Source organism: Phascolarctos cinereus, unplaced genomic scaffold, assembly GCF_003287225.1.
Source record: "Phascolarctos cinereus isolate Bilbo 61053 unplaced genomic scaffold, phaCin_HiC Scaffold_5;HRSCAF=322, whole genome shotgun sequence".
Taxonomy (NCBI): Eukaryota; Metazoa; Chordata; class Mammalia; order Diprotodontia; family Phascolarctidae; genus Phascolarctos; species Phascolarctos cinereus.
The window spans coordinates 25,828,347-25,853,107 of record NW_027555958.1 but is presented as its reverse complement, the minus strand read 5'-3'; the positions used below and the strand labels follow the sequence as shown (position 1 = coordinate 25,853,107).

General features: G+C 44.4%; 1 protein-coding gene across 1 annotated transcript in view; it reads right to left on the bottom strand.

The window, feature by feature from the left end:
- GALNT17 (polypeptide N-acetylgalactosaminyltransferase 17) overlaps window positions 1–24,761 on the bottom strand; it is a 446,071-nt gene that overhangs the window by 3,156 nt on the left and 418,154 nt on the right. The window contains exons 8-10 of the mRNA XM_021007062.2: window positions 24,071–24,208; window positions 22,208–22,303; window positions 499–666 (exon numbers count right to left, since the gene is read on the bottom strand). Coding sequence (XP_020862721.1) covers window positions 499–666; window positions 22,208–22,303; window positions 24,071–24,208 — 402 coding nt within the window. The remainder of the gene's footprint in view (window positions 1–498; window positions 667–22,207; window positions 22,304–24,070; window positions 24,209–24,761) is intronic.

The window sequence follows — 24,761 nt, the reverse complement described above, 5'->3', positions numbered from 1 at the left end:
TTGGGTTAGGAGCCAGGAGAATTAGGTTTGAACCTGGTCTCTGATTGGCCAGGAATCACATGGCTATGTGACCATGGCAAAGTCATCACCTCTTCAGACTATTTTTTCACACAATTCAGAAAGAAATAATGATAATTATGTTAATATTCATCATAATAATAGAATTTATATAGGGCTTTAAGGTTTGAAAGACACTTTATATGCAGAATGTCCTCAAAGGGCAGTTTTATGCTTTAAAAGATTTGAGACAGTTTGTATTTTATCCCATTTGATCCCCACAAGAACCTTTCGAGTAGGCGCAGTGTAATTATACCCATTTTACAGGAGGAAACTGAGTCTGAAAGAGGTTAAGTGACTGCCTCAGGGCCACAAATTAGTGAGTGCCTAAGGCAGAATTCAAACTCAGGTCTTCCTATATATCCCAGTCCAGTGTTCCAGACACAGTGTTACCTGGATATGTATAATTCGGGCTGAAGAGGGGATGGGAGAGGATCTAACCTGTATGAAATTCCAGCGTTTGTGCAGGCTGCTCTTGACCTTGTCACAGTCCAGGAGCTGGGGGAAGCGGCTCTTGAAGTTGTCCACAAGGCAGCGGGTGTCTGGCAGGAGGGTGGTGGTCCCGAGAGCACCCAAGTGCAGGAAGCCTTCCCTAGTATAGCGAGTGAGCTGGGGAAACAACACTGGTTGAGCTGAATAACACTGGGTAGCAAAGCTGGGAAATACTAAGGATGGCTTTAACATCCTAAACATGAGATCAGATATATCCAGCACCTACCTGCAGAACAATAGCACTGCTACATCTTTAAGCTGGTGCAGCCCAAGGCCAACACATTGGTTGATAAGAAAAACCATCCCAGTACTCCCACATATACTGTTTTCCAACAGGACCATGTCTTTTCTCTGTTCTGAGCACTGGGCCTGGAGCTGGGAAGACCTGAGTTCAAATCCCTTGATCTGAGGGGTCTCCTTTGTTGGATGAAATCTACAACAAAAAAATATGACCTACCAGAGGAGACTGAGAAGGAAGGGGAGGGAGGCAGACAGAGAGAAAGGGAAGAAAGCAGGACCATGAAAACCTAGAGACATGTTAGTGATAAGGAGGGTGTGATCAAATACTGATCAACAAGAATGAAGATGGAGAAGAGACCTTTGGGTCTAGCAATGAAAAGATTAAGATCACTGGAAACCCTGGAGAGAGAAGCTGGATGGAGTATCGTCCCTGATCTCCAAGAGCTCATGTTCTGATGGGGAGACAAAACACACAGAAGGCTTCCAGATGGAGAGCTTCCCGAGGGCGCAGTGGCCAACTGATGGCAAGGCATCTTCCTTAATGTCATCTCATTGATAGCTGATATTCAAGCATCGGACAACACCAAGGACTTTGATGAGAAGGTTAGAAGCCAGATGGCAAAGTGCTGAGGAATAAATGAGGAAAGAGGCAATATGTTTCAACAGCTTTTTCAAAAAGATTGGTTGTTAGGGGGAGGAAAGAGAAAGAACAGTGGCTTGAGGGGATGGTATGGTCAAGTGAAGACCTTTTTGAGGACAAGAGTAACTTGGGAATATGTGTAGGAAGCAGTAGAGACAAGTAATAAGGAGAGGATGAGGGTTAGAGAGAGAAAGAGATGATTATGGGAAGGGTCTACTAGAGAAGATAGGACAGGGTGCATAAACAGAGAAGGAAAGGCTTATCTTTTCAACACAGACCACAGCAATGGGAGACAGAACGAGGCATCATATCAAGGGATTTTGAGAAGGAAGTAAGGGAGAAGGAGCTCACAGTGAATAGCCTACTTTTTTGGTAAAGTATAAGGTGAGGACAAAGAGGTTGAAGTCCTTGGTTAAGAGGAAAGTGGTAGGAGTCTTGTGGGAGGCTCAGAGAAAGAAGAAAAGCTTGGAATGGTCACAATGGAGTGACCTTGAAGAGAAAATTGTGTTGTTGTTTTTCACTTGTTTCAGTTGGGTCTGACTCTTCATGACCCTTTGAGGGGTTTTCTAGGCAAAGACACTGGAGTGGCTTGCCATTTCTTTCTCCAGCTCATTTTACAGATAAGGAAACTGAGGCAGACAGGATTAAGTGACTTGCCCAGGGTCACACAGTTATTAAGTGTCCAAGGACAGATTTGAATTCAGGCCTTCCTGACTCCAGGACTGGTACTCTAACCACCGAAACCCCTGGCTGCTGAGTAAATTATAGAAGTAAACAGAATTGCCTTGCTGCAAAGCGGGGTCCAGCTGAGTTGAACAACGATACCAATAAACCAGCATTTATCTAAACCTTTACACATGCTCTCACTTTATCCTCACAACAACTCTGGGAGGTAAGTGTTTACTATTATCTCTATTTTACAGGTGAGGAAATTGAGGCAGAGGGGAAGTGACTTGTTCAGAGTCACACAGCTAGTAAGTAAATGTTGGAGGCTGGATTTTTAAAAACTTATTTTATTTTTAATTTATGGAATAAAACAAGCATTTCCACACAGCCCTCCCTCGTTCAAATCCAATTCAATTGCTAGTCATGTCATCATCTTCCTGATGTCATGGTCCTCTTTGAGAATGAAGGAAAAAGGGGCAGCTAGGTGGCGCAGCGGGTAGAGCACCGGCCTTTGATTCAGGAGGACCTGAGTTCAAATCCGACCTCAGACACATAACACTAGCTGTGTGACCCTGGGCAAGTCACTTAACTCCATTGCCTAGCCAAAAAAAAAAAAGAATGAAGGAAAAAACCACACACATAGATGCAAATAATAAAAAAGATGACTGCATATGAAAACTGCTAATCTATTATGTACAACTCGCTTTTAAATATATAAGGCTGGATTTGAACTCATGTTTTCCTGACTCCCTACCCAGGGCCCTACCCAACTACACCATTGGAAATGGACCCAGGCAAGATGGTGTTTTGACTTCCTCCAGCACCATTTAGCAGGAGCTGAGTAAGAGTAGAGGGGGCAGGCTGTGAGAATGACCCAGGTTTGGGCCAGCCAAGGGGTGAGGGAGGGGTGGTAGAAGCAGGGGCAGGTCCCTTCTCTTCTCAGTGCCTCCACCCGACTCTCTAAGACAAGGAAGTGCCCAAGCAATTCCCTTCAGAACTTCAGTTAGCGTTTTCTCTCTAGGAATTCTCTACAATGAAGAAATCAGCGCTCCAGTCCAAAATAAAAAAGGATCTTACAGCTCCTCGTCTTGGTGTCTTGTTCTTTTGCGAGACTGTAAGCTACATGAAGACAGAACGTTCTTGCTGCCCTTTTAATTTCCTCCAGTGTCTAATACCAGGCTCACCGTGTGGCATGTTAGCTGCTACATGGCTTAGCAGATAGCTAGACTTGGAATCAGGAAGTTATTTATCTCAAATCTCCTCATTTCTTAAAGCGGGATAATAATACCACCAATGCCACAGGGTTGTGTGAGAATGAATGAATAAATCATTAATTAAACATTTATCTTATGCTAAGCACTGGGCTTACAAATAGAAAACAGCCCTTTGCTCTCAAGGTGCTCCCATTTTAATAGGAGAGATGATAAATATGGAAGGACTGAGGTACAATCAGATGGAGAAGTCCCATGGTCCTTAGAGTATAATGGCGAGGGAGATGTCAATGTCTCTTCTTTAATGCTGTTAAATTAAAGTGCTACATAAATGCCACCTATTAATGTTAATGAGTATTTGTTGAATGAATGAATTAGCAGTGTGCACCTGTCCTTGGTTTCTGGCGGTCCTACCCCACATGGTCCTCAGGTAAAATCATGGTAGCTGGGAGTAGTTACCAGAACTAATGGAGCCAGTTTTTCATTCACCTGGGTGACCCAGGCCTCCTCTACCTGCTTCCCAACCAAACTCAAAGAAAATACTGTTTAAACTTCCTTTTCTCTTCCTTTCACTCATTTCTCAACCTCTCACAGTCACAGACCTACCCTTGCTATCTTCTTATATGTGAAGCAAATAAGAAGGCACCTCCGCTGAGACAGGGGACTCCCCCTCCTTGAGGTCTGGGGGTTCATCTCCTGGCCAAGTCTGAGCCAGGAGAGCAACTACCATTGATGAGAGCAAAGGATGGTGGGACCTGCACCTTTTAGGGAATCTTGCTCTCAGAGAATAATGACATCAAATAGATTAATTGCTTTCAAGAAAGATCCAGATCTTAGATGCTTTGGCTCTAAATTAGTGTCAGACCAGAGCAATTATGAAAGGCAAAAGAGGGACTCATTTCAATGGAGAGAAAATCAAAGCTCCTCCTTCTACCAATCCAAATTTGATCAGATTTAAATTCACCAAATGAAAAGCAATGAATAACACCAGGCTGCCTTCTGTAGTTCAGAGGAGAGAGAGACCCAGGTGCTTACTGAAATGGTGAATTTTCCACCTGATGAGCAAGGAGCATTTTGGATATTAATTAAATGGGCATATCTGTGACCCAGATGTTTAAAGGGAGGAATGAATTCACATTGGGAGCTATGGGTATTGTCTGTCTGAAGGCTATCAATCAGTAAGCATTTATAAAGTATGTCCATGGTACTAGCTGCTGGGGATAGAAAGAGCAAAGTGAAGCAAGCCCTGCCCTCAAGTGGCTTACAATCAAGTCAGGGAGGCAACAGCAATGCATGTTGTTGTTGAATCATTTTCAGTTGTGTCTGACTGTCCATGACCCCATTTGGGGTTTTCTTGGCAAAGATACTGGAAGGGTTTTCCATTTCCTTCTCCAGCTTTACAGATGAGGAAACTGAGGCAAACAGGGTAAAGTGACTTACCCAGGGTCACATAGCTAGTAAGGGTCTGAGGCCAGATTTGGACTCATGAGGAGGAATATTCCTAACTCTATCCACTGTCCCAGCTAGCTACCCATATGCACAAATTTATGCAAAAAATTATATGATATACCCAAGGTCATATAGCTAGGATCTTCGATCTAGAACTAGAAGTGACCTACCTAGTCTAGTCCCCTCATTTTAGAGATGAAGCAACTGAGATCCAGGTGACTGCCAAGTATCACAGAGCATTTCAGAGGTGTGTCAATTCCTCTTCTGGAAAGGGCCAATAGTTTCAAATTGTGGAGGGCCTTGAATGCCCAGAAAAAAAGAGTCATATGAATTTGGAAAGGCAAGCTACTAAAGATTTTTGAGTAGGAACACGAAGAAGGGAAATGAATCTGGTGGCAAGAAGAAAGATGGATGGGAATGTGGAGAGAATGGAGATGGGAGGACCCACTAGGAGGCTATGTCAAAAGTCAAAGTAGATGATGATGGATCACTATAATGACGGGCAGTGGGAGCAGAGGGGAGGGGATGATTTCGGCAGGTTAAATGGCTGGGACTTGATGAGTGATTGGATGTGAGAGGGGAGGAAAAGTGGGCGAGTCAAAAATATCATTAGAGACCTTGGTGAACGGTGGTGCTGCTTGAAAGAAATAGTGGAGTCAGAAATGGGAGGAGAAGGACAGATTATTTAACATGTCCAAAATGGAAATGAGTGTCTGACTCTTCCACACGGTCCCCCTCTTACTGACTTCCCAGTCTTTGTCATGGGCCTCACCACCTTTTAGGGTTCCAGGTTCATAATTTCAGAGACATCTTCCCTTCATCTCTCTCCAACCTCCTGCTCTGATTCAATCGTTTGCTCCTTTCGGTCAATTTGAGCTCTATATCTGTCATTTTCATCTCTTTCTTTCCCTTCACATATCCACGACCTAGAAGGAACATCGCCTTTGGAGTCTGAGAATGGGAATTCAAATTCCACCCATAGAACTCACTGCCTCCAAGACCTTGGGCAAGTCAACCTCTCTGGGCTTCAGTTTCCTCATCTGAAAAATTCGGGGCACTGGACTACTCTAGCTCCTGTTCTAGATCTTTGATCTTGTGACCTTAGTCCAGCCACCACCAGTCTAAGCTTCCTAGTCTCTAGTGTCTGGTCTCTCCAATCCATTCTCTGGCTAACAAAGTGATATTGTTAAGTCTTAGATCTGACCATAACTCCCTTACTTAGGAAGTGTCAATGGCTCCCCATTCTAGGATAAAATATAAACTATTCTGGCATCTAAAGCCCACCCAATCTGGCTCCAATCTACTCTATCAGCCTTATTATATATACATCCCTGCCCCGAGTGCACTGTATGAATCCAACTGTCTTTCTTGCTGTCCCTCACATGCAACAAATACTCCATCTCCCACCTCCAGACCTTTGTGCAGGATGCCATTCACACCTGGAACACACTCCTCCTCATCCTCTCAGGATCTTTGTTTCCTCCTCAGCTCAAGTCAACCTGCTGGCAATGAGCCCCTTGATACTTGGTGAGGTTGGTCCTAGGCCCGTTTTCTTCCTCTGGAAACATATTCAAAGCCCTTCCACCTGAGTAGAATCTACCAGAGCCAGCATTTTCTCTGGCTGCCTTCCATGTCTGGTACTCTCCCTCCCTCCTCATTTCCACTTCCTAGTTTCCTTCAAGTACCAGCTAAAATCCCACATTTTATAGGAAGTCTTCCCTAATCCCTCTTAATTCTCCATTATTTTCTATTTATCCAGCATACAGCTTGTTTGTATATATGTGTTGTCTCCCCCATTATACGGTGAGCTCCTTGAAGACAGGGACTGTCTTTTTCCTCTAATTTTTTTTAATATCCCCAGCACTTAGAATAGTGCCTGGCACACAGTAGATGTTCATTAATGTTTACTGGATGATTGACTTGGAGAACTCAGAGTTATCTTTCATGCCATCATGGAGCATCAGAGTAGTCTAGGATAAGTCCTGTCTATCATATCTGAGTATAACACGGATATCAGGCTGGGATAAATCTTTATAACACTTTAAAATCACTGGAAAAGAATCACATCATTATCAGTTATTTATGCCTCAGTACCACAGTATTAGCTCTTTACTGAGGGCAGGTAAGGAGAGACACTAATAGTTATTATTTAGTAATTTTTCAGTTGTGTCTGACTGTTTATGATCCCGTTCAGGGTTTTCTTGGAAAGGATACAGGAGTAATTTGCCATTTTCCTCTCCAGTCCATTTTACAGATGAGGAAACTAAGGCAAACTGAGGCATTAAGTGACTTGCCCAGAGTCACACAGCTAGTAAATGTCTAAGGATAGATTTGAACTCAGGTCCTGCTAACTCCAGGCCCAGTGTTCTATCTACTGTACCACCTGGCTGTGCTTATTAAAGTTTTAGTTGATTTAGTTCATACATTATTGTATTTCTGACACTTAGTGGGATGCCCACCATGGTGAACTAGGTTAGAGTTATTATCCCACAGAAAGGTTACTTGGCTATGTGAACGGACTAAAGAGAAAATGAGTCAAGTGACCTCCTCAGCCTCAGTTTCCTTATCTGTAAAATGAAGAAGTTGAACTCAATGGCCAATGTCATCTTTTCCATTTGTATTTCTTTGATGGCAGCAATCCTATGAATGGGTGACTTTTAGTGTGCTCAGAAAGTATGTTTTGCCGTTTGGAGAAATGAGAGGAGTCTTTTGGCACAGTGGAAACATTGGCAGACTTGATACTGGAAGACTTGGTTTGGAATCATGGCTTTGCCATTTATTAGGGAAACGACAACCGAACAACAATTTTTCATTTGTAAATCAAGGGGCATGGATTCAGTGACCTCTAATGTCCCTTCAGGATCTAAATCTGTGACTCTAAGTAGAATCACAGGCTTGGGTCCCATGTGACGTGAGCAGGCTGGCTCACACCCCGACTTTCTCTTGAGACCCACAGACCAACAGGATAACAGAATCCCTGTTCCCTAAACATACATATATAAAATCTGTAGTTCCAAATCCTAGGAAAGGCGGCCCAGAGAGGTATACTAATGCACACACCAGGACGAATAAACAGACTCAAGACTGTGAGCACCCCAGTTCTGTGGCCCTTGTGACCCCGTCCCCGTCTGCAGAACGGGAAACCCCTTTCAAAGCCTGTCTCCTCCAGGACCAAACAGATTGGTTTAAAAAGTGTCAGCCAGCACTGAGGCTGTCTTCAATTGCTCTGCTTCTAATTAGTGAAGCTGGGACAGGATCTGAAGCAGTTTTCTCTAGGAAACGGCTGGCAATAGCAGTGTCTGAGTCTGGCGTCCTTCCTCCTGGTGCAATTTCATCATCTCTTTAAAGGATGGAGCTGCGCTGCCTCCTGTGTTGGCCTACATCAGAGACCCCTGTATCATTGTGCTGTAGCTCTCCATGGCTCTGCCTTCCAAAAGCACAGACCACCACCTCACTGTGACTTAGCTGATGGTCTTCAAGAGATACTATCCTTCAGTGCATTGATCAAGCTTTTCATACTAGGCAAAAGCGATCCTTGGACCTTTTTTTTTGGGGGGGGGGTATCTCAACCTGCAATTTCACTGGTGTTCAGAGAGGAAGCATTATCTATCCATTTATATTGTAACCCCATTTGGAGTTTTCTTGGTAAAGATAGTGCAGTGGTTTGCTATTTCTTTCTCCAGCTCATTTTACACATGAGGAAACTGAGGCAAACAGGGTGAAGTGATTTGCCCAGGGTCACATAGCTAGTTTTAGAAGCATAGCCTTTCAGGACATAAAGTCACCTTTGAGCTGTGGCAAGGAATCAGAGGAAGGCACTCTTGGAGGTCTCTGTGCTTCACAGAGGACAGTGGCCATCCGCTGATGAGACTGCTGCTCAACATTTCATTTTTTTTTCATCTGTATGCCCACTGCCTCATAAAGTGCCTCCAGATTGAGAGAACCCATGTGGGAACTCCAGAGGCCACTTACAACATTAAAGAAACTGCCATCATTGGAAATTCACATTTTCCCACATGCTTGGCCACTGATCCTGAAAGAGAAAGCCCTTGGCCCTAGGGGAAGCAAAAGCATCTTTCCCAAAGCTCTCAAAACTAGCCAGATTCCAAATACAATTAGTCTTCCCTTAGAGGGGCATACCAAGAGCACAAAAAAACGAACCTCTGTCTGAAATGATCTAAGAGACAAACATGGCTATTGTCCCACATTTACCAACCTGGGCAGACAGGACAGACTGGCTGTGCTGTCTCCTGCCAATTACAGCCAGATAAATAAGGCCCAGGAAGCAAACGGTCGTGGAAGAGCCTGGGCACGCTGGGAAATCCATTGGATTGTCCATAAAAACGGGGCTTACGGTGGCTTGAATATTGAATATCCATTTCATCACTTTGAAACCAGAAGCCAATACTCCAAGTAGCCTTGGCTGCATGAGAAATGAGGTTTCTGCAGCTCCTGTTTAGAGGGAAAACTGCCGATTTCCACTGATTTACACCTGCTTCAGAGTGAATGTATTCATTTATAAGTGTGTGCAAACCTGCATTTTAAAGCTGCATGTCGATGAGTTTTGTGGCTCTGCAGAACAAAAGTTTCATGGGCCTACTAAATATATATGTGTGTATTTAAACCAAATAAACCTCCTTCAGTTTCCTGGGACTGTGTAGAGTTCATCTTAACCCAGCCACCCATTTGGGAGAGAAAACCTTGACAGCACAGCCAGAGAGACACGCACTGATATGAGCAAAGGAGAAGACCCAGTTCTGAGCATGGCTATTCTCCCAGCTTCCCAGGCAATAATAATAATAATAATAATAATAATAATAATAATAATAATAATAATAATAATAATAGTGATGATGATGATGACGATGACAATAATAATAAGAATAGCAGCTAATACAAATAGGGAATTCTCAGGTTTGCCAAGGGCTTCATGTAGGCGATCTCATCTATGCCTCACAATGATGCTAAGATGTAGGTAGCATAAGGCAGAGCCAGGATATGAACCCATGCTCTCTGACCCCAAATCCAGAACTCCTTCCACGTTGCTGTCCCACAGAACCTAGTTTAAATCGTGGCACTGCTATGACCTGTGGGACCCTGGGAAATCAGGTCTGGGCCTCCGTTTCCTCATCTGTAAAATGGGAGGATTAGACTAGATGTCCTCTAGGCCCCTTCCAACTCTGGATCTATCCCATGCCTTACAGCCCTCATCCTGTTCCGAGCCACACAGTGGTTATCTTTATAATTGTCTTATCCTGCCTGCTTCTCTCTGAGCACAGGCATCGAGTTGATCTTTTTTGCCCCTTTATTGACATGTGCAGAGTATGCACCAAGAAATACATGTGCAGCCGAATTGAGTCAGTCTCCCCTTTTCCCCTTCTTAGCAGGAAGCTCCCTGTAAGGGCACAGGGATGCCCCACTCCAATCCTAATACAAACTTGCACCCCACCCCTTGGAGCCTGGGATCAACACATTGCACAGAAAAAGGCCACCTATGGAGGGCAATGAGAGCGACGCCTCCACACTGCCCACCCTTCTCTCCTGCCTTCACGTCTGAAGTCCCGACTCCTTTGGGGGAAGGCATATCCCCAGAAAGCCCAGGTTGAAGGTACGTGCGCACATTCGCACCCAATTAGCAAATCCACAAGGTGAGCTTGCTGAGCAGAGAACGTGGCCCAGAGGAAGGGGTTGTCAGGGGAGGAGATGCGTAAAATTGGAGGGAAGGGAGACAACAACTGGGATCTGGCTGGGAAGGCAGGCAGGAACGCTAAGATGTCGGGAAGTCAAAGGACCCCCAGAAAGCGGATTGGGCAGAGGGTGAAGAAAGATGTCACCCACTTGACTTCGCAGGGGGCCTCAGGCTAAGTCGCATGGAAAGAGCCTTGATGTCCTTGCAGGACACATAAGCTTTTGTTTTTATTTGTCTCATTAAATATTTTCCAATTACATGTAAAAAGATGTTTAACCATTTTTTTTAAATCTTGAGTTCCAAATTCTCTCCTTCCATTCCGCCTCTCTCTCTTTCCTGAGAGACAGACATAAGCCTTTAGAAGTAGAGCTTAAAGGTGGGGAATTATGGGTGTGGAATGCTGCATATGTGAGAGAGGGTTGGGGCCAGGGCTACCAGGCTGAGGCTGGCGGATCTCTAGAGCTCAGGAGCTCTGATCTACAGGCAGCTGCAATAATGTAGGCATTATTATTATAATTATTATTATTATCAAGATGAACCCTGAGGAGCAGGGGGGGCACCAGGTTGCCCAAAGAGGAGTGCACAGGCCCAGGTCAGGAACAGAGCACGTCCAACCTTCTGTGCCAATAAGAGTGGGGGTGGGTACTTGAGTAGCCCTTATAACTTCTAGCTTGGGTCTCTCTGACTCCAGGCCAGAACTGTCTCAGGTACATCTTTACAAGGGCCACCCTGGGATGGTCTTGCTCTTTTTTTCTATAATCTCTTTCTTGCTGAGCCAGAGGGTGAAGAACACAGCCAGTTCATCCATGTATGGGTGCCATGAACTGAGTGCGGAAAGGGATCCTCCCCTCGCTCCTTTTAGACCCCAAGAAATAGTCCTGGGGGGTTGTTTCTTCACTACTATCTTTGTCCTTCTCGGTTTTAAGTCCTGGCAGTGGACCCCAGCAGACTCAGGGGCTCAAGTCATGGTGACTACGGAGCCAGGATTCCAGGCGGGAGATTGGAGCCATTCTACCCAGCAAGGTAGCCCTGAAAATCCAGGGGCTCTGGAACTCAAGCCCATGGAGGACTTTAGAGTCAGAACCCGGGATTGCGCTACTTAATGAACCCTTCTCTCTCTCCAGAGTCTGAAGTGGTATAGATGGGAATTTAAGCCCCACATGTTGGGGAGTCAACATATATGTGTGATCATACCTTTGATGTAAATATTTATTGGTAGCTAAATGGAACATCGTTTAGTATTTTGTGTTATAGGGCTCCCACCCCCTACAATGAAGGGAACACCATTGGTGGGTGCTGGACATTTGCAGAGAGCCTAGACACTTTCTGATCTCCCTTAGGGATACTGGAGAACCCTAGGGAAGGGATAAGAGGTAGCACTCCTGGCCTTCAGGCAATGGGGCCAGGGTAGTGAGCTATACATTATATATTATCATGATGCAAAGTCTACCCCACTCCCTCCATTTTCTCCCTTCCTCCAAGTCCCTACGCTCCCCCTGGAAATGAAGCTTTCTCTGCTGTTCACTGGATATGTCAGCTAGTCATCCACCCTGGCAACCTCCCTGAATTCCTCATCTTGGAGGACAGGCTTGCCACTCTCCTAGTACTGGGCTTAGAGACGCAGCCCGGGCTGCATTGACAATCCTGCGAGTAGAGACCCCTTGGCCCAGTTTGAGGGGCAGAGAAGCAATCCATCCCTCCTTCTCCGGTCCCCGTCCGCTGCTCTGGCCTCCGGCACAGTGAGCAATTACAGATTTACTGCCCCAGAAACTGTCCTTCACTCAAATCTGGGGCCTTTCTCATCATACACTGTGTCCAGGGAGGACCCAAGTGTACACTTGGACTGTCTGAGCTCGGGGTCTGGTCCTCAGCCACGGGTTTCTGTGGAGCCTAACCCATAATTTTCCATCAGAGAAATGGCCAAAATCTCAGCTCCCATCTCCCGTAATTTGACTTAGGGGGCTCTCAGTGGTTGATAATAGCTTTTCACAAATTGATATGGCAGAACCTCTACTTTGGGGCCATTAACTCTCAATGTTCTTCAGATTTTCAATCAGCATTTTGAAATATAATTAAGAGGGAAGGGCAGGACTGAGGGAAGGGAAAAATCAATCACCGAATTTACAAATGACTATAATTTTGTGGGAGGGGGGGGATAAAGAAAACACATCCTGTAATCCTTTTGGGAAGGAGAGATTTCCATTGTTAAGCTGTCCACTCCAAGGTGACAATATGGCAGCAGGGGAAGGGTAGCCTGGGGAAGAGTGAGTGAGCTTGCTTATTAGACTGTGGCCTGGTCTTACTGATATAACCTTAGTCGAGAGCTGGGTCCTCTGTTTCGCCATTTGTAAAACTGAAGGGTATGAAAGGCACCTTGGAGATAGCATGGCTAGAAAGGAGTGATGGAATGTTTTGTGTTCTTAGGGAAAGGATTCTGTGAGCAATGAAGAATGTGTCAGGGGTTTGAAAAGGAACAGTCTCCTTATGGAAATAATTGATGAAATGAGAGAAGACTTCACTGTCAGAGGCTTGAGGGCCCTGCTATATGTACACACATGTATGTGAGTATGGATGTGTGGATGGAGAAAAGAGATGCAGTTCCCAAGTTGGAAGACCTGGGTTCAAATCCTTACTTATTACCTGTGTGGACTCTGGGCAAGTCATATAACTCCCTGGGCCTCAGTTTCCTTCCCTGTAAAATGAGGGATTTGGCTGAGATGGCTTCTAGGTCCCTTCCAGCTTCAGAACTTTGATTAAATGTCCAAACTCCTCATTTTACCAAGCAGGAATCTGGGGTCCAGAAAAGAGAAATAACATTCTAGTTAGTAGGAAAGCCAAGACAATAATCCAATTAGTCAATTATTCCACCAGCATTCATTAAGTGCCTACTAAGCGCTAGGTGCTGGGGACACAAAGGAAAAAAAGGAAAGACATCCTATAGGACCTTTCTCTAAGGGCATCCAACACAGTCAGTCCAGGCCTTCTTATTCTGCATAAATATCCATGTCCTCAGACAATAACTAGTTATGTGGCCCTAGGCAAGTCACTTCACTGCTGTCTGCCTCAGTTTCTTCAACTGTAAAGTGGAGATCATAATATCACCTCTCAGGGTTGTTGTGAGGATCAGAGGACATACTATTTCTGACGCATAGTGAACACTTCATCAATAGTGGTTCCCTCCCCCTCCCTGTACTCTTTGAACCATTGACTTCCTTTCCTGATCATGTATTTCCTGGACAGTGACTCTTACGGTACTTCTCAGTCAATCGGTATACATTTACTGAGCACCTACTGTGTGCCAGGCGCTATGCTAAGGATGAGGGATACAGATGGAATGGTCCCTCACCCCTAGAAGCTTTTGTTCTATGGGGGAAGATAAGATGTACACATATAATTGCATACAAAAATATATAAAAATACAAATAAATATAAGGTCATTTCTGTTATGCAAATCTCATCATTAGTCACATGATAGCGCTTATTTATTGTGCCTTGAGTCATCTGCAACCTTAACTCTCTAGGGACTGGGTTGTCTTAGGGCAGGGGTAGAGAACCTGTGGCCTCAAGGCCAGTGTGGCCCTTGAGGACCTCAAGCGTGGCCCTTTGACTGTGAAGTTTGTATTCAGTCAAAGGGCTGCCCTTGAGGACCTAGAGCCTCGAGGCTGCAGGTTCTTCACCTCTGGCTTAGAGTTCACAACCATGCAGCAAATAGCCACTTAAAATACTACTGGGCTAATATAGTAAAATTCTGATTTGCCAAAATGCTTAGTTAATGAGGTCAGATCTGGTTAACCCAGGATTAACCACAAAGCATTTTTTTATTCATAGAATATGAGTAACGATAATTACTATAATTACTCATTAGGTTACAAGCTCCTTGAGGCAGGGTCTGTCTTTTTCCACTTTTTGTATTCCCAGCACTTAACAAAATGCCTGGCACATAGTAGGTGCTTGCTGAATGTTTATTGATTGATTGATAAAAGCTAACACTTAGTACTTTAAGGTTCCCAAAGTGCCTTCCTATGTTTGATCACAGCCTTGTGAGGTGCTGTTATTAAAGCAAGAGAACTGAGTCCTGAGAGAAGTTAAATGATTTGCTGGTGTCTGAGGCAGGATTGGAATCCAGCTCCAAGTCTAGCCCTCTAACCACAGTCTTAGGTAGCAGCATAAGAAGTTGCTTCATCCAAACTCCTGCATTCTCCAGAGAAGGAAACTAAGGCCAGAGAAGAGACATCTCTTTCTAGCTAGTGGCAAAACCATGATTTTAACACAATCAATGAGCATTTACTAAAGCATTTATGTTCTAGGTACTGTCCTAGGTGCTGGAGGGGAAGGGAAGGGAGTGGTCATTTATATAGTGACCATGTTCCAGGCACTGGTTTTTTTTGGGGGGGGGCAGTTGGAGTTAAATGACTTGCCCAGGGTCACACAACTAGTAAGTGTCAAGTGCTTGGTCTGAGGCCAGATATGAAGTCAGGTCCTCCTGTTTTGTTTTGTTTTTTTTTTTAACAAACATTTTTCATTTAATCTCCACAACCCTAACCTGCTATTATTATCCCCATTTTAAAGTTGAGGAAACTGAGGTATAGATTTCCCCAAGGTCTTGAAGCAGTCGCTGCCCTCAAGGAACTTCCATTCTATCAGGGAAATAAAACATACAGCAATGCAAGCATATAAAATATACACAAAAAGTAGAAACAAGGTAATTTCAGGTGCTGGCTACCAGTTCAGGGTTATTTCCATCCCTCCTTTGTTACTGGTCTCTAGGCTTGTGATTTCATCAGTGTGGGGATCTTTCATTGCGGAAACTCTCCCCATTGGGGCAGCCCAGCCACTGGTCTACAATTTATTGTCAGAGAGTCGCCTGGACTACTGAGACATTAAGTGATTTACTCACAGAGTTGGCTAGTATGTCTTCAAAGGTAGGCCTTGGATAAGATAATCTGGATCCCTCTTTTTCTGCTCCCCTTTCTTAAAGTATGGATGAGATAATACCTGAGGCCATTTTCATCTCTAGGATTCTCAAGCCTTTCTCTCCTCCTCTTTTTTCTTCTCTCTCTCCCCATTTCCTGCTGAACACAAAGGCCTCCCTTTCCAAAAGCCTTTTTCAGAAATGCTAACCTAGCCATACTCATGGGTGTTTTCATTAGAAATAACCACCACCTTGCTCTTCTGAAGAAACAACCCGGTCTTTGTCTGGGAATCACTTCAGAAGTCATATTTCCCCTCCCGCCCAACTCCTAGATATCCCATATTCTCTTCCTTGATCTTCAGTACATCCTGGTGAAAATAACATTGATTCTAGAGCCAGAGACTCTGGGTTCAAATCCTGCCTCTGACCTTAAATAACTTTGGGCAAGTGTCTTGACCTCTGTATTATCAACTGTAAAATGGGGCGGGGACCAGATGATCTCTGAGTTGCCTTCAAGTTCAATATTTATGATTCTATTGCCTCTCTGGGTCTCAGACTTCTTATCTGTAAAATGAAGGATTTAGATCCAATGACCTTCCTGCTCTAAGGCCATGATTCTATGATCCTTCTAGGTCCAGACCCATAATCCCAAAAGAGACAAAGGGGCTAAGAGGCCTCCAAAATACAAGAGGCAAACAAACACAGTCTAGACCTAAGAGGGTCAGAAAGAGGTAGATCCATTTTCTCCCTGCCTCTCAGAGTTTTTTCCACAGACCCTCTCCACATTAGGTAATCAACAATTCTGAAGGAGATCCACTCCTCCAGACTCAGAGCCTCTCCACATTTCCCATTCTCATTAAGGTTCCAGCAAATGAGATCATTTTCATGCTCTCTGCTCTGATTGCCATCTTCTGGGTACAAACACTCATAGCCTCTCTCTAATCAGAAGAATGACCCAGGAAGCCCTGCCTTGTCATTCTGAAATCAGCTTTTCTGGGTCTCTAACAATTCAAGGGAGAACCTTTCCTGCCCTGCTCTCCCATCCCCCCCTTTTTTTGGTTGTTGTTAACTTGGACAACAGAATGCAAGCAGATGATGTTGGGGAGATTGTGGGGGACTAAGGAGGGTGTGGCAGACATGGTGGGGGTGAGGGTGGGCAAGGCTGGTCCAGCTCAATCCTTCAGTTCAATTTCTTTATTCTCATGGCAGACCACAACCATTCATCCTCTCTGGTGACTATTCTTTGTGATACAGGAAAGTTAGTTAGACTTCAAAGGAACTTTAATTCCATAGATGCTTCTTTGACCTTTGTGGGCAGCACTGAAAAATAATTTAGGTTCATTAAGCTGCTTCTTCTTTTCCATAGAGAAGAGTGTGTCTAAGTACTATGGCAAGAAAGAGGTATCTGTCTCTCCAGTGAATGAGGAATGGCTAACACTCCGTCTATGACTTGTTGTTGGATAGAGGGTCTATTGAATCAGTCAATCAACCAATCTACAGTATTAAATTAGGTGTAGGAAAGTCCCTAAGAAATTTGGAAGGAATGAAAGCCATTGGACAAAATGAAATGACACTACACGAGAGGTATGTATATTGGGATTGGTTGGGGAAAGTCAGTAATACCTTGTAGGGTCTAGATAAAACAACAAGTCAATTGGGAGCCTAGGACTACAGTGGCAGGTCACTGCAGCCTAGGGAGAGAGAGGTTAGGGCTAGTCCCTTGAAAAGGAATCACCTGGCAGGGATGGGGAAGAGCCTTTGTCTCCTCCCCTTTCCTTGACCAGAGGATGACCTTGTGTACCTTGAAAGGCTGGGAGATTTGGGACTTCAGTGGAAGGCCTCACAAAATCTTGGGAATAGCAGTATCTGCACGGGACAAACTTGACCCATTGGGGAAAGGCAGCTTCAGGACCCTAAAAGGAACCCAGTAGGAAGCTATACTTCACCTACGTGAGGCTTCATAAAGACCCCACAAATTTGAGACACGGAAGGACTTTTGGCAATCGGGAGTTGTGTTTTCTAAGTCTGAATCTACTTTCTCCTGGACTCTGTATATACTTGTGGGTGAGGATGCTTCAATTTAGGGCTAAGTCTTGGTCGGAGAGTTGAGAATTCAGCCTTTACCAAACTCAGAAATTTGAAAGCTGCCAACACTGCTGAGTTTGTTTTCATTGTAATAGAGTCCAGGGGAATTTATATGTTATACTTGGAATGGTAGCTCGACTTCTCAGGACATTTGACTTTATAGCTGTTCAATTTACATTTTCTTTTGTATAAAATGTATGCTAATCTCTATATGAGTGAATAATCCTTTTAGGTCACACAGAGTTTGAAAGGAGATTAGAATCACAATGGAACCGGGAAAACATGAGCTAGATGAGTCATGAATTATTGTGGAGAATCTATTCACATGCCTTAGGCTAAATGAGAACGAATCCAAGCTGAGGATTGTGGGGGAAAAGGCAGGTCTCATCCATATATGGCTTCTGCTGGGGGCTTCTCCCTTAACTAGAAATCTCACTCAAAGACCAGGGTCCAAGGGATAGCTAGGAAGTCCCGAGTTCAAATCTAGCCTCAGACACATACTATTGTGTGACCATGGACAAGGCTGCCTGCCTCAGTTTCCTCAACTGTAAAATGAGGATTATAAATAGGACCCCCTCCCAGCATCGTTGTTAGGATTAAGTGAAATAATAACCTATGCTCCTAGTGTACAACCAAAGTGAAGCACGATCAGAAAAGGCGATAGAGTGAGAGCTGCAGATAGCCAATGGATAGCCTGTGTGCTGAAGTGATATCTACATAATGCAAGGGACCTCTGTGAAGACCTCCCCCCCCAGCTCACTTCTAGTCATAAAGAATGACTAGAGGAGCAGCTAGGTGGCATAGTAGATAGAGCACCGGCCCTGGAGACAGGAGGACCTGAGTTCAAATCTGGCCTCAGGCACATAACACTCACTAGCTGTGTGACCCTGGGCAAGTCACTTAACCCCATTGCCTAGCCAAAACCAAAAACAAACAAACAAACAAGAATAACTAGAGAATGACATGAGATGGTGGGGATGGGTTGCTACCAGCACCACTGTAGGGAGTATTCACTCTAAGGAGATCACATATTCACTGAAGTATAAATAGGCCACCTGTGGTTTTAACTCCTGAAGACACCTGCAGCAGCTCCCTCCGGGGCCCTCTCCCCAGGGTCTGCCTAACGCTATCTGCTTGGCATTCTCCCTGAAACCTCTGCCACCCCAGGACAGCATCCCCATTTATAATCTTTAGACAATTAGGAGAGTTCTCTCTGCGCTGATAGCTCATCACAGCCCTGTCACTGCACTGACGCATGCATGCCTTATTGGCCTAATATATCATTACAGCAAGGTGTTTGCATGATGCATCGCTTAAAAGATGGAGCTATCAAACGAGTGAGTCTAAGAGTAGATTAAATTTAATTACAGGATAAAAGGATGCTCATCCGTTACTCTGGTGATGAATTAACTGAGGGAAGGAGTGTCAGCTTCCCAAGAAAGAAAGCTGAGACGTCAGTAAAGCACGTCAGTGAGATGGAGTCTCCCCCAGCACCCCGAGGCTTGGAAAAATCCCAGGGATAAACACCATCAAATTAAAGTTTTGTTTATTTATTTGTTTGTTTTTTTAAGCATTGGTAAGTGCACTCTTGAACCTTTCTATATCCTGAGATCTTATTTCAGGGTAAAAATGGGGGAAATTTTCTGTTGTGTTCACAATCTGGCAGTTAGGTATAAAGGACAGAATCCAGAAGATCTGAGCCCCAGTCCATCTATGATGCCATATGCTAGTTGTGTGACTCTGGGCAAATCACTGAAGCTCACTCAGCCTCAGTTTCCTCCTTTGTAAAATGAAGGAGTTGGGTCCCTTCCATCTCTAAATGTCTGAAAGCCAGAGTGTGGTGGGAAGCTAAGCGTATGCCTTGGTGTATGTCTGCCCTAGCATATGATGGGTGCTTGGGTAGTGTGTGGGCCCAGTCTGACCATGTCCTATGCAGTACCTTAGAAGGACAGAACTGATAGAAACAGGGACTGGATAGCACCAGACTCTTATGACAGCCAGAGTTCCATAGAATAAGAGTGTAATCAGTGAGGAATTGCCCATTGGTGGCACATTGACAGGGCCACTCAGTTCCATCCAATGTATTTTAGCCCTGGAGATGAGGGTAACCCATGGCAGCCTATTCCTTTGCGTGACAGGGCTTAGACACAAACCAGACTTCCCAATTGGCTGATAAAGACACACTCTGGGAGAGGTACCTCCCCTCAGCAGGGATGACCTCACTCAGCCTTGTTATTCACACAGGATCCTGCCCAACAAACCCACGGTCATCTCATTAGAGAATCAGCACCATCTTTTTGGAGTAGAAAAGAGCCCATTCCCTGGGGAAGGGCTAAACAAATGATCCATGAATGCAATGAGATCCTAAGAAAGGACGGATTGGAAGAATCCAGAGAAGCATGGGAAGACTCAATAAACTGATGCAGAATGAAATAACCAGAACCAGGAAAATAATATATATGACAACAACAATGTAAATGGAAGAACAATAACAGCAAAAATACCAAAACTGAGAGCCCCTAGGTAGCGCTGTGAATAGAGCACCAGGCCTGGAGTCAGGAAGATCTGAGTTCAAATCCGACCTCAGACACTTATTAGTTGTGTGCCCCTGGGCAAGTCACTTAACCCTGTTCACCTCAGTGTCCTCATTTACAAAATGAGCTGGAGAAGGAAATGGCAAACCACTCCAGTATCTTTGCCAAGAAAACCCCAATGGGGTCATGAAGAGTTGAACACTATTGTAATGACTGAGCAATGGAAAATAAAACTGAACAGTGGGCAATTGTGATAATCAAGCTTGGTCCTATAAAAAAATGAGAAATCGTCCCCCACCCTCATTCTGTGTAGAAGTGAGGGGCTATGGAAGTGGAAAATTGCATATACTGTTAGACTAATTAATGAATTCATTCTGCCAGATTGCTTTTCCTCCCTCTATCTTTCATTCTTATTCTTTCTTATAGACCATGACTCTCTAGCAAAAACAAAAGACACTAATGCTTTTTAAATCTAAAAAACAAACATAAAAAGGAAGCTGTGACTCCCTCCTATACAAATTTCTTTCCACACTCTCCAGTGCTGGGGACAGGCTCTTATTTGACCACTTCCAAAGGACTCTTTGGATATGGTTGGTGGGAACCTAAAGAATTGGGTGAGGAATATGGCCCCCTATTGCAAATGCACAACAAACAGAAAGGTTTTATGTGTATACACATAAATTGTGTTTACCTATCTATCTTTGAAACAGAATGTAAGCTCTCTGAGGGCTCACACCCTCTTGGATGTTGACCAAGTTGCTCTGGGTTGGGGATTGCTTCTGGGGAGCAGACAGGGCTAGCCCTACGCATGGGGGTCTTGTGGAAGAGCCCTGCATGGGGAGATTCAACGGACACAGGGATCTCCCATCCCATCCTTCCCGAAATAATCTCCATCATTATGATTGTGCCTGAAGGCCCTGAGCACTGAAGGCTCCTGTTGGAATAGATACATGTTCCCTGGGAGAGAGAGCACGGGAAGTCATCAGTGATGGAGGCTGATGGGGGATCTCATTGATGTGTCCACCACCCATCATCAGTGGTGGACAGAGCATGCTGCAATTAGAGCCAGGAAGACCTGAGTTTGAATTCAGCCTCCCACTTGTACTAGCTATGTAATTCTGGGCAGTTCATTCACCCTTCTCAGCCTCAGTTCCCTCCACCGTAAAACTGGGATAAAAATAGCCCCCATTTCCCAGGGTTGTCGTGAGGATCATATGAAGTAAGATTAAGTGTAAGCCATACACTATCTGAAAGAAGGAGTCCCAGCCCCAGGTCACACTATTTTGATGGAGGACCAGGGGGTGGAGAAGATACAGGGTGGGCTCAGATGGGGAGGGCCCCCGAGCTATGGGGGATTTTCAGAAATGGAAACATCCCTGGAAGCTTAGCAGACTTCTCCACTCTTTCAACACTCTTTCAGTAACTTAGGAAATACTTCCCTTCCCCCAAACCCACCAAACACAGGCAGAAGCTGGCATCCCCACCGCCTCTGGGAAGACTTCTTTACCCACTTTCTGAGTCACTGAAAAAGCAGAGGCCTCTGAAGGCAAGCAGCAGGCATTTGATTATGCAAATATGTGGTGAGCCCTTAATGAGACTGTCTTTATCCTGTTATATTTCATCATTTCGATCCTTATTCATAAATGCAGTTGCCACATTGAGGCAGTCTATAAAATGCTTACTAAAGAAACTGAATGAGTGGGGAACCAGAACTGACTGCTTGGTCTCCTGAACCCTTAGCAGACCTAGGCTCACAGGATTCCAGATTCGAGAGAACAGCATTTTTGAACCCGGCTCCCCCGTGAGAGCCAGCCTCAACAACTCAATTCAACATGCATTTATTTTAAGTGTCTCCTAGGTGTCAGGCTGGGAGGATACACAGAGACAAAAAGAGTCCTGCCCTCAAAAAGCATTATGTGTCTGGGTCTTACCAACATTTCTTAATCACTGACCAAACCCCTAGACCTTTTGTGGCCCCTAACTTTCCTCCTCACCTCCTACTTCCCATCTTTCTCATTTCAGTGAGGTTTCCTTCTCTGACATCCCTCCACCTCCAGATCTTCATAAAAAATAAATTAAAAGGACAATGATATAAATGGTATCCATCACCAAACCATCCCAGGCATTCCCCAAAGTCACTCCTGATTCCTTTGTCCTCTGTTCTAGAACATTGTGAAAGACCATTGCAGACTTAATAATTTTTCCCCTTGAACATGAAGCATGTCTTCTAACCTGAGGCCCCCAGCCATGGCAGGGGTAGAGGATTGCAGTGTGGTTCTCTTGGGGCCCCTGGTCCAAACAGACATCTTTAGCCTTGTTGTTGCGAAGCTGTTGGGAAAGAAACAAACCAACCCATGTTAGCCTCATCAAGCAGAGTTCCCTCGAATCAGCACACTTGCCTTTCTCTACCATTTGGGATGTGGTTGTCCAATCCATTTTTACGGAGTCAGAAATACAGCCTCCTCTCAGCTCGCCACACAGTAGGTGCTTAATAAATAACTGTTGGTTGATTGACTGAGAGAGGATCTCTAAGGTCCCTTCTAGTATAATTATATTATAGTAATATCCTTTGATATGTAAGATTTGGGAAATGTTAATTAAATTACCACATCTGCATCCCCTTTGTGCTTTGATCCTCATCCTCAGAAAGGGAGGCACTATGGTAGAGGGCTGAACCAGAGTTCAAATCTTCCCTCAGACACTTGCTTGCAGTGTGTTCTGGACAAGTCACTCAGTGTCCTTATCTGTAAAATGGAGGGTTGGATTTGATGCCCTGAATGGGCCCTTAAGTCTATGATTCTCAATTCTGGCTCTGCCCAGTAATTCTGTGTGGCCTTTTAGCTGCGGATCTAGGTGCTCACAATCCCATAGTCATCAGTCTAATTTCTAAATGGCTGGCTTTGCCCATTTCAACGAGGATGGGCACATCCTGCCCAGTAATGAAGAACAAGAACCAAAGGACAGTAGACACTGATCCCTACAGGGAGGCAGACCAGGGTGGGACTGGAAAGATGCCCAGTCTCCTCCACCATCTTTCCCTAACTGGCCTGAATAGGGCCTACACTTCCTACCATGAGTTCTTTTTGAGATAAAGCATTGAAACTCTTAGTTAACATGAAAATAGCATCTGGAGAAGGACGGGGCAATGGGCAGGATGATATTCAAAGAAAATCTTATAAGCCTTAAACATCATCACTCCTTACATTAGTATAGAGCATGGGATGGTGGGATTAGACTCAGGCACCAGAAGGGCCACGATGAGATGGGACATAAGGTAGGTTTTGACAAAAGAGGAGAGAAATCCAGAGCATGGAGCACAGGCATGGGATCATGGGACCCCTAAGAACATGGAGGTGGGCAGGAAATGCCACCCAAGGTGATGGGCCATGCTGAATTAATGGCAGATATTCAGGATGTAGAAAGAAAATGTCACTATTTCCTCAACTTTTAAAAACAAGTTAATTTACCTTTTTTCAATGAACAAAAGCTATTTTCTTTCCCTCCCACTTCTGTTTTATTGAAAAAATAAAATAAAATACCTGTGATAAACGTGCATAGTAAACTAAAACAAATTCCTGTATTAGACATGTCCAAAAAAGAGACGCCTCATTCTGCATCATGAGTCCAACGCCTCTCTGCCAGGAGATGGGTAGCACGCTTCAGCAGCAGCCTTCTCAATTCCTAAACTTTACCTAAATATCACCCAGACCTTATTCCAAGCCTAAGAAGTCCTTAGGAGATTCTCCTGGTATACACTTGTCTTTAAAGTATGACGAGGTCTCTGAGTTTTGATAAATCCATATTCTTTGAGGCTTCCATAATTTCATGGAGACTAAATCAATTCCCAAGTTAAATCATGCCACTTCATTGATGGCAATAATTCAGCAGGCTGAGGCTGGAGCATCAATCAATACAGAAGGGGCTCTAATTGCTTTCATTCATTCATTCATTTACATTTTCTGGCATTCTGATGACTCTGTTCATTGTCATGATGCAGCAGTGCATAGCTAACGTTGTGATAAGTCATGATAAGTGACCCAAGCATCTGGTACCATGCTTCCCACGGTTGCTGTCATGATTCATAGCAATACTCACTTCCCCATAGGCAATGGTGTTATTGTATCTCCTCATCTCAGGATAAACATGGTCCAGGTACCACTGGAAATTCTTACACTTCAACCTTTTCCTTAAAGCTTTCCTTTCTGAGACATCACCAATATCTATTCCTGGGTTCTGAAAACAGAATTTGAAAAAGGCACAAAGCTCAGAATAACATTAATGGGAATGGAAGGAATCAGACATAAAGATGGAAGAGCCCTCAGAACTGCTTCACTTGAGGACAGAACCAATTATCGTCAGCCTCAGGGGAATCTCTGCCTTGTGGCTTTCAGGAAACTTAGATGACATCTGGATTCACATCCTACCTTTGGTGTTTATTTATACCTGGATGACTTGGACAACTCACTTAACATTCGTTGGCATTATTTTCCTCATCTGTAAAAGGATGGAGTCAGATGAAATGGCTACTGAGGTTCCTCCCAACTCTAGACTTTTGATTTCATGATCTCTCTGGCTCCTCATCTCAAATAAGAGGGACTAAACTAGACTTCTGAAGGCTCTTCTAGCTCTAGATGCTAGAAGGATGCTCCTAGTATTCAGAGAGTTCACAGAATCTTGGACAGAGACACGAAAGGCTGACGAGTCCAATCTGGATATGAAAAAGACCCCTCTCTTTGCCATTCCTGACAAATGGTCATCCAGTCTTTCCTTGCCTTCCTCCAATGAG